The sequence below is a fragment of the Fulmarus glacialis genome, unplaced genomic scaffold (genome assembly GCF_000690835.1).
Source record: "Fulmarus glacialis isolate BGI_N327 unplaced genomic scaffold, ASM69083v1 scaffold40019, whole genome shotgun sequence".
NCBI classification, from domain to species: Eukaryota; Metazoa; Chordata; class Aves; order Procellariiformes; family Procellariidae; genus Fulmarus; species Fulmarus glacialis.
Genome location: NW_009232096.1, coordinates 1 through 10,583, shown reverse-complemented (window position 1 = coordinate 10,583; position 10,583 = coordinate 1). Strand labels below are relative to the sequence as shown.

The 10,583-nt window shown below is 36.2% G+C and overlaps 1 protein-coding gene across 1 annotated transcript in view; it reads right to left on the bottom strand.

The window, feature by feature from the left end:
* The window catches only part of ARMC2 (armadillo repeat containing 2), a gene marked incomplete at its 5' end in the record, with an annotated part of 26,946 nt that extends 17,566 nt beyond the window's left edge, over positions 1-9,380 (bottom strand). The window contains 3 exons of the mRNA XM_009584787.1: positions 6,453-6,552; positions 8,793-8,948; positions 9,322-9,380. Of these exons, the coding sequence (XP_009583082.1) occupies positions 6,453-6,552; positions 8,793-8,948; positions 9,322-9,380 (315 nt within the window). The remainder of the gene's footprint in view (positions 1-6,452; positions 6,553-8,792; positions 8,949-9,321) is intronic.
* Between the last annotated feature and the right edge of the window lie 1,203 nt (positions 9,381-10,583).

Genomic DNA, 10,583 nt, shown 5'->3' with positions numbered 1-10,583 from the left:
AAAGGCTGACCTTCTGTGGTTATTCAGATTTATCAGCAGGGAAATTCCTTCAGAGTTGTCAGAATATTTATCCTAAAATGGATACTTCCTTCTTGAAAAAAAAAATTAATTCAGAGAGAATGAATGATCAGTTATGAATATGCATGTGCACACACAAAACACAGGAGAAAAATCTTATATTTTTGTTCTTTAATGGTCAATTACTATATTCTGTTCAAAGCTTTTTTAAAATTGTCCAAGGCACTGTTATAATTTTGGGCTAGAGGGAGGAGGAATACAACTGAAAATATGTATTTGTAAACATAGGAGAAAAGAACCACATTACCTATGTAAGTTCTTTGTAGGGTTACCTTAACAAGCATTTCAGCAGAAGTGGTGGCATAAACAGCACCCACTCTCCTTTCCATTCACAGTTTGGTTCCTCTCCTGTATTGTTTCCTCAGTATTTGTGAACAAGGAACTACTTGTGTGGCTGTTCAACAAATTAGACTGGAAAGCAATGCAGGTGATAACCCAGCAAAGGACTGAGGTTCTTTTTTTTCAGTTTTAAGGTTATTAGAAGCTGGGTCAGTTCTGTGACATGATGTATCACGCTGTCACACAAACAGCTGTCCTCAGGCCAAATGAGGGATGGCCCAGAGGGGAAAAGTGAGTAACCGAAACACAAAGAACACTTATGTCAGCATTGATGACCATTTCTTTAGAGGCAAGCTATGGATACAGAAACACACCACCACCCCCAATAAAAATAATAATTTAAAAAATCTTTGGTATCTTGTAAGACTATGATGCCACTGAGCAGAGTACCAATAATACTCTCAAAGCATTTAAGAGGCAAACATTAGACTATTGTTAAGAGCCTGTGGTTGCTTTGGGATATTACATGACTTAATGTTACATGACTGACTGAAACAGACAGATAGTGGATTCCTGGGAGCTCATCACAGAATTCTCCATAAGCCAGCCAAAAAAACAGCCAGGAAGGCCAGTCACTGCATGCAGATAATCCTTCACCTAATAAATAAAGCCAGAAACAAAGTGGAGAAATTCTCTGCATTTACAGGCCCCACCTGTGACAACCTTCCTCACTGCAGTAATTCTAAGAGCAAAAAGGACATTCAACAGCCCGGAAATGAGTCCTTTTCTTGGAGGGAGACAAGAAAAAGTCTCATAAGCAGAAGCCTGCTTGCTCACAGAAGTCTATAAACTGATTTGGGACCCACTACCTGGTAGATGCATTTGGGAAGAAAGCTGGGCAGATCCAGGCACAGTGAACCCAATGAACGCAGACATCTCCTTAGAGAGGATGACAAGGCAACATCAGTCTATTCCTCATTTAATAAATTGTTTCTGACAAACTGATTGTTAAATCAAACAGGTAAAGCAGCATGCAAATTATAATTACTAGCTGATGCAAGAGATGCAAAAATAATAACAAATCTTTTCAAACATATCAGGACCAGGAGGTTTGCCAGAATCTGCAGAACTAATTGATGATCAGGATAAAACAGGAGCATTCAGAGAAGAAAAAGTCATTGCAGAGAAGCTAAATGAGTTCTTTGCATTGTTTCATGCCCACTGCGAAAGCAACTGGGGAGATCTCAATGCTTCAGCCTTCTCCAGGGAAGACTCATCAGAGGATCAGTCCAAAACCGAAGTGATCGCAACCAATTTTAAGGAACAAATTGACAAAACAAACTAACAAATCACCAGGACTGTATAATCACCCAACAGTTCTAAAAGAACTAATTAATTAAATAGCTTAATTACTAACAGTCATGTGCAACCTCTCAAAACTGCCTTGATGCCTAAAGACTGCAAGGGTAACAAACACGAAAAGGATCCAAGTGAAATTCAAGTCTGGTTTCTGTACCAGATAAATTAGAAGAGACCATAAAAAAGAACAATAAAATTAGTGGACAGTCGGATAAACACAATCAGCTTTAAGACTCGTAAGTTCTGACTTACCCAATTCTTGAGTTCTTTGAGGGGATAAACAAACATGCATAAAGACGACCTATCTGATATCACCCATGTGGCTTTCCAGGAGACTTTTGACAAAGTCACTCACCAAAATCCTAGTGAAACTAAGCAGTCATGCTGTAAGGGAGAATGTCCTGGTATAGATAAATGATTAGAGGATGGAAAACAGAGTAAATTAGCAGTTCCTGCAATGGTGGAAGATGACCAGTGGAATTCCACAGGGTTCTGTGCTGGGACCTATTGTGTTCAACTTGTCCAAGAACAACACGGAAAAGTGCGTGACAGCAGTGATGTGGGAGAGTTTGCTGATGACACTAAGATATTCAAAGTAGCAAAGATGAAGGCTGACTGAAGAGCAGAAAAAGGATTTGTAGTCAACCGGTAATAAAATAGCAGGTGAAATTTAAATGCAGATAAACATGAAATGATGCATGTGAAAAAACACAGAATCGACATACCTTCACGTATAAAATTGCAGCCTTTGAACCAACCATAACCACCTGGAGAGCAATCTTGGGGTTAATGACAGATTCCTCATGGGGGTTTAATGCTCACAAGAGGTCAAGAAAATGAATAAAATATTGGGAATTACTGGGAAATAAACTTACGCAGGCATGCAAATCTATGATATGGCCACATCTTAACTGCCATGTTCTGGTTTCCTCATCTCAAAAAAAAGATACAGGAATCAGGATTGTAAAACATTCTGAGAAAAGCAACACGGAGGCACAGTGGTATGGAATAGCCTCTATATTAAAAAGGACTAAGTAAGCAAGGACTCTTCAGCCTGTAAAAGAGGTAATTCGAAGAGGATATGATAAGGGTCTAGAAAGTCAGGGGTGGTGTGAAATGAATGACAGGATTAAATATTCACCGACTTTTCAATACAAGAACCAGAGGGTATCAAATAAAGATAGTAAAGGCCAAATTCAAAACAAGCAAAAGGAATTATTTGTGCAATGTGTAGTTGCTATGGCAACTCCTTGCCAACAGATGTTTAAATTGTTAGAAGTTTAAGTGGGGTAGAGGGGATACTGTAGAATTTCATGGAGAAGAAGTCAACTGAGGCTTATTTCATATGCAGAGAACCACAGCTGGCTGAGGAAGTTTCCGAACTGGAAAGAGCTGGAGGTTTGGTAAGTATACACAGGAAGTATCATATATGCTTGCTCTGTTTTTACTGTTCTCTAGGCATCTGATTTTCACCACTGCCAAGTATGGATAGTAGGCTGGATGAACCCTTCATGTGACCCAGTGTGATTATTCTTTTGCTAAATAGGCAATTGCTGCATCCAGTGATGTCAGATACTTAACAAATGTTTCCTAATTAAAAAAGTAGGCTACACTAAAGTATAAAGGGACTTTTCCATACAACAGGCACAAGATTTCTTCTATGCAAAATTTAGTATCACACCCTGTGTTTGTGCATTTAGGACTGAAAATAGACTCCTAACTGTACACTAATAAAAGATTACACGGAAGCTGGCAGGGCCCCAAAAGGTCACCTAAGCTCAGGTAGTGTCTGACTTACTGACAGAAGCTACTGCCCCATTTAGGCAATCTCTCTGTTCCAAAAGCGTGGCCTCCTTGTGGCTTATGACATTAACAACAGCCTGAGAAAGTCATCCTTTATACAGCTTACCTGAAAAGCTTAGAGATGATAATGATCTGGGAAAGGGGAACAGCATCTTGTTAAAAGATTTTTGGAGAGGGCAAAAGTCTATAATGCTGACTAGAAACAGAAGCATGCAAAGCTCATCCTGCAAGACAGAGGCTCTACAAGAACACTTCTGACAGCTTTCACAGCATATGGCAGCCACCAAGGATTTTTTTGTTACTCCACAGAAGTAAGCTCCAAAATCAACCACAAGTGAAGTCCAACAGAACATGTACTTCAGATGCGTAGAAAAGCACTGCTGAATTCCCCAGTCCTACCTTGCAGATCCAGCTTTTCCAATCTTCTGTACTCCTCTCCTTACCTAAGACTATGACACATGGAATTTAGCAAGTCTTGCCAACTAACTTTCCCCAAAGTTAGACAGTTAAATTTTCTTTCTCAGACAGTTAAATTACTACCGTCCCATTCCTTCTGACTCTTTTACCCAAGAGAAAAAATGAGCTGAGAAAAAAAAGAAGAGAGCTGAAACTGCAGTGTGGTGAGAAGAACAGAAACTATTTGGGTGGCAGCTGTGGAATTCAGTGTGTGGTGTGGGAGCAAGTCATTAATCCTATTTCCAGTGCTCACATTTTTATTTTCACAATATTTAATGCTTATTTTTAAAGTCACAGTTATGAAAGCACTTGAGAAAGTCTGAATGCTAGTTTTCTTTTTTTTTTCCCCCCAGTATGTTTCTAGCTTCCATGATTGCCAGTAAAAAAAAACTGATCCCACAAACTTTGCAACCTGAAAATTTAGAAAACACACACACTTCCTTTCTTAACATATCAGTTCTTAGTCCCGAGGATTTTTAATGCTTTGTGTTAATAATACTGATTTATCCTCCTCTTTGCTTCTTCCCATAGCAGACAATTTTACTCACACTGCTGTTACTTGTTTTCTTTTCAACACATACCAACTCACACTATAACTCACTAGCTGTCAGCATTTTAAAAGAAAGATTACCAGTGCCAACTACACCTCAGGAAAAACATTTGCACTCCTCACAGCTCAAGTGTTTATTATATACTACAGAAAAAGTGATGCATGACATTATCTATGTCCCTCTTCTTGTTTCTGCAGGGCTTCACTAAGCTGACAACTGACAGTTGCATGCTTGCTTAAAAACTGCAATAAGAAATAATTATTCTGAAGACGCTGCATATATAATCATCACAACATAATAACTAAGTTTTTTTAATACACAAGCTATTTCTTTACTAATTTGTGTTTTGATAAAACAAGTGACAGTTTAACACAAAAAGCTATGCTAATCTAGTGAAGAAAGATATATTTTAGGACCACTTAATTAAGTAGACAACTGAGAAGCTAAATTCTGAACACTACCTGACAACAAACAATTTGAATTTATATATAAGCCTACAATTCATTATGACACAAAGCTATTATCTCAGGAGCCTAGAAAAGTTCCCCTTAAAATTACAGGTGAAGATTGAGAGGAAGACGTTACTCAATTTAAGTTCTTTATTCCCAGTCATTTGTTGAGTTTTTAATACAGTGCTCACAAGGAAAAATAACTAAAAAACTAGTAAAATATCATGCCTTTGATATTATTTACATAGCGTTTTACTAAAGTGTCTTTGAAGACTATACAATGCAAGAGGAGCTGAACCTAGAAATACTCAGATATGCTGCAGAAAGTTAATCAACAGAAGAATAGAAACAACTTAATCTTTTTTCCTCTTCCATGTATATTATCACCGAAAACAGGGAGGCAGGTAAACAGGAAAGGGAGAAATTATTTTTGTATTTGGCAAGAGAAAGAATAGATTGTTCAGCGTAGCCGATCTGGTTACCTTCATTAACTGCCTTTAACAATACCAGCACAAAAGACCTCCTTCCAACAATTCTCCAGGAATTACTAACCCTGGGATAAATTGTATAGGATAACTAAATGTCCTCAAAGTAGTTTAGATGCTGGAGCAGCCAAGAAAGTCCCTTACTTTTAAGAATAATCTTACTGTGATTTAATCTTCTGTATTTTGTATTATTGAACATCTGTGCTTTACATAAAAATTTTCTTCTTAAATCTTACCTGGCAATACAGCTAAGTAATTTCCCACACATGAGGCACCCCACTCTTACCAACGTGGCAATCTTTAAAACTGATCCTGCACCAAACTCCCAGAGCCTGGTGCTCCAGTAAACTTAGGAAAGATCACTATGATATAGCAGGACAATACAGCAACACCTGACCCTTGAAGTTCTAATGAAATTGGTAGCAAGTATACTCTTATAATTTTACCTTGTAATACGAGGCATTTTGACAAACTCGAAACACTTATTTCTAGGTGAATGTTCCAAATGTGGTATTCTAGGCACATGGTTTTCTCTGGTAGAGGGGAGATACATTCTGATACCTTATGCAGTTATCAAAGAACAAATTTTCCTCTGCTTTCAAATTGCTTAACTCTGGGAAATTCACACTTCTTTAGCAGGGGAGGAGGGCAGGAGAAATCCCAACAATTTCCTACTATTAAATATTCAAATAAACTACTTGCTTTAAAAAGTATTTTCTAAAACTAAGGAAAATAATTAAGTACTCAAAGGACTGTTTCTACACATGCAAAGGATAGACAAGTTAATCAACTATCTGTCCTCTGTATTGCTTTGAATTTTTAATCTACATGATTTCATTTCAATTATTTACTACTTAGAAATGCTGTCAACCATTTAAAATTTTTATTTGGTAAATGCATAAAAGTAGGTCACTAAAAACAAGCTTATACACAATAATACACAGACACATCAGAGGATTAATATACAAAAATCAAGAGATGAAAAAACTGACCTGCTGCTTCTGGTGTTTTTTTAGTAGGGCTAAAAATAAGAAGTAACATCTGGAGCAGTCTGCTAAAGCTGCACAGAAGTCATTGTAGGAAGAAAGTTTGCTACAAAGGTACAAAAATAAAATATAAATGAATGAAAGTACTTTTTTCCACAAAAGATTTTTTAAAAAAATCACTCTGCTTTTGACTCTCAGAGCCATTATTTTACAACAAATGAAATGAATGCCAATACTCTGACTTCTAGTAGAGGCTTACGCAGTTAAATAAGAGCACAACAGAAGTCTAGCTATCCTCGCCACAGTGAATTACAGGAAGAAGCGAACATAAGGAGCTTCCCAACCTGCTTGCCATATGGGCACAGTATGCTAACACTAGCACTTCTTAGCGTTAAATGGAAGAACTGTAATTTCAAGATGACATGGGAAGTCAGACAGGAGAGGAAATAAAGGGTCCCTTCCTAATGCACGTCTAGTAGAGCCCAGCAACAGCATTAATAGAACACGTCTCTCACCAGCAAATATGGAGAACGCACCTTCTTGCAGTCACGATTTTATCTCTGCATATTCCCTAACAGCTGCTCCGGTCCTACACTGCTCACCTTGACCATTACAAAAATAGAGAATTGGACATGCTTTGGTCATACCAGAAATACTGCATTAACAGAACAAACTAGGATAACCTCTTACTTCCCACGTAGTCAAAACCAGCAAATATCTGTGTTGATGTTCAATTACAACCAATTACAGCAAGACTTACAGACTTAGAGAAATGAATAATCCGAATAGACTGAACATGTTCTCTACAAAGAAGCTGCCTAAAGTTACTGACTGAGAGAAAAGAATAATCATTCTGTATTACTAGAAGACAAAACAAAATTCAAATCTGTGCTCTGTACTGCATAATATAATTTTTTTTTTTTGTGACTGCAATTTCCAGAAAGCTAATTAAATTGATTTTATGGCTAATTCGTATCCTTGGAGCATGCAGTTCACTAAACTTCAGAAAAAAAATTGAAGCAGTAGGAAACTTTAAATAAGACAAATTACTTTTGCTCCATATTGAATTCTAGATCAAGTAAATGTCCCTGTCAGAATTACAGTGTAAGTATTGATTACATTTAATTACAACCCATTACCCCACTTTTCATGGCATTTTCCAAGTAAAAGAAATGCTCTCTCCTTAGAAGAACTAAATATGCTCAAAGTGCTGTAATCATTGCTAGAATTCAACTCATTTTTAGGAACAAAATTAGAGAGACAGATGTGGACACGGTGGCATGGAATTGAGGAAGCAATTCACATGTAGCACAAATGGCAAAGGACCAGATTTGCCTGGTTTTAGCTGTGGAGAGGAAGGAAAGACAGTCCCTTATGTAGCTGCTCTTCAAAGCACAACCCGATCGCATCTAGCAAGGAGAATGTGATGGACAATTTGGAGGGGTTGAACAGGAAGAGAAATCCATAGCAGAATGACTTCTCAATGAACATGGAGCCATGACTCACTCAACATGACTCAATACAATAATAAAGCAGCAATGGCAAAGACTTCATCCAGAATGGCATTCATAAATGGTGCTTATAACCCAACTCCTCCTGAAATTACCAACAGTTAATTTCACAACTTCTTCAAAATCCTTAAATTGTTTGCAAGTCCGTTTAGCATTGGATATTGCAAGCTGGTGCTTGGTAACTGGAAGATTTTTGACTGAGAAACTATTCAGACTACAAAAGGATCTTTTTAGCTGATTCACTCATACTGATCTCCCTCTAAAAAGCACATCTTCGGAAGCAGCCACTGAGCTGCTCATAAAACTGAGATTCTTTCAGCGCTTCCATCTGTGCAGTCAAGTCCTGATCCCACAGATTAATCTCCTCAAACACTGTGACAGCTCAAAACAATGAACACTGATCACATTTTCTCTCTTTTGTATTTTATTTTACAATACACAGTCCCTAATATAACTTAAGCTTGTGTAATTTCTCTCATTCATTTTTTTAAAACATGGCCTAAAACAGGATTAACGAATACTTAATAATTTATGCAGCTTTAAAATATAAGAAATGGTACTTTAAAAATCTCAGTCAGAATCTGTGGGATCAAAGAATGACACGATACAACAAAACATTTTTCACAGGACGATGAATCCAAGTTTGTATGGCTACAATCAAACAATTCTATCAGTATTAATAAAGACACAATTATCATACAAAAACATTAAAAACAACACAGAGCTTTTAAAAAAACAATTCAATGTAAATCTTGATTGTTCCCTCTATGAGGTCACTTGAAGCAGTAACACTGACTTGACTGCATGTTGAAATGGCATTGTGTTCTATACATACCTGAATATCCTGACAACATAGGTGCATACATCCTTATCATTCACACGCTGCTCTAGCGCCACAGAGAGCTCAGAGACTGCGCCACTGCAAATGAGTTGGCGTCTTGCCGAAGGTAAGTCAGCCAAGTTTCGCAAAGTAGCTGTCAGCTGCATATAGAATATTTAAAGATTTATTAATCACAGCCCTTTACAACAGAATGCACACTGTTCTGAAAATTTAATACAGTTCAGATCTCATTTATAACGTCTAAGGCAGTCTGAATGTCCTGTTAATGTTCTGCAGGTAAGTATCTACCAATAAATTATAACAGGAAATGTGTAAGTAACAAAATTGTGTATATTGAAATAATTGTTTGAAAATGAAAGATTGATGCTGGTCTTTGCCTGCATGTAACCTCCTCCTTTGAGGGAAACACGAGCCTTCATATGTTTTAAAATCTTCTATGCATGTATACAACCATATACCAACTGGAAATTAGATGAAATGCTGTGTATATTAAAGTGATTGTTTGCATAATGTCTGATTTTGCAAATTTACATTTAAGTCTTGCAAATTAATACTGACATATAATATATATTTTGATAATAACTGTAAGTTGCAAACTAAGATGAATTTATTTTAAAAGACAATAAAATGTATTTTGATTAAAAATTTAGAAGTTAATCAAGATGAAGAGAAATCCACTATTCAAACAGTATAAAAATGAAAAGCTTAAGTCCTCGAGTTTATTTTGGAGAAACCAAAATATTTTCAGAAGATACTGTTCTATTTCAAGGAGTTTTAAACACAAAATGTCTATCACTTGTAGATATGCAAAAAGAATCAGCTATTGCATATTTTGAAATGCTCTGGTTCTCTTCCAAGATAAGGATATTCAAATGTCAAGGTCAAATAGGCAATGACATGTAAGTTAACTGTTGATCTAAACCAGACCTTACTATAAAATGAATGTGAAGTCATTTAATCTGATGTGAATATGGGAATTCTTCAAATTTTCCTTATTCTAAAAGTAAGGTATTTAACTTCAATTTGATTTTAAATGTAGTTTGATAAGGCACAAAGACTATCAGTTGAAATTGTTTGCAATCACAAAAAAAATCTAGAAATTAAGTATTTTATCACTGAATTGGACTGCTTGTCCAATGATATGTAATTGCTAATTTTAAAGGAAAAATCTGACAAAGAGCAGGTTAAGTTGTTCTGTTTGAGGAGCTTTTGCTTATAGGATTCTATGCAATACTCTGTCCATTCTCCAGCAGCTTTCAAATTTGCTGTCCTACTTCAACAAATTTGGCAAAAGCGTACATATCTTCAGTTACCACATGAATGAAGAATGAAAATTAAATTCAAGATGTTCTGTAATGGAACAATAGGAGAAGGAACAATGTGTCAAAATGGAGAAGCAAGGTACACAGGGAAAAAAATTATGTGATAATGTGAATGCGATACGTGAATGGATTTAACTTCAGCACTAAATATGAAATGTATACTATATTCAGAATAAACAGAAACTAAACCTATGGAAGCCATTTGCTTTTACCTCATATTTTAATACGACACCTGGTGTTTTTTGTTATTTTAACTAAACAACTGCAAAAAAAAAAAAATTCCAGATATGCATTCTTTTACAAGTCACGATGCTTCAAAAATCAACATAATACTGGAGAAATATTTTAAAATAAAAATATTCTGATCAAATACTTTGCTATTCAAAAGTTTTGGTGGAAAAATTCCTCCATTCAGCACTCACATACAAGATGTTCACAGTCATAGAATCATAGAATCATTAAG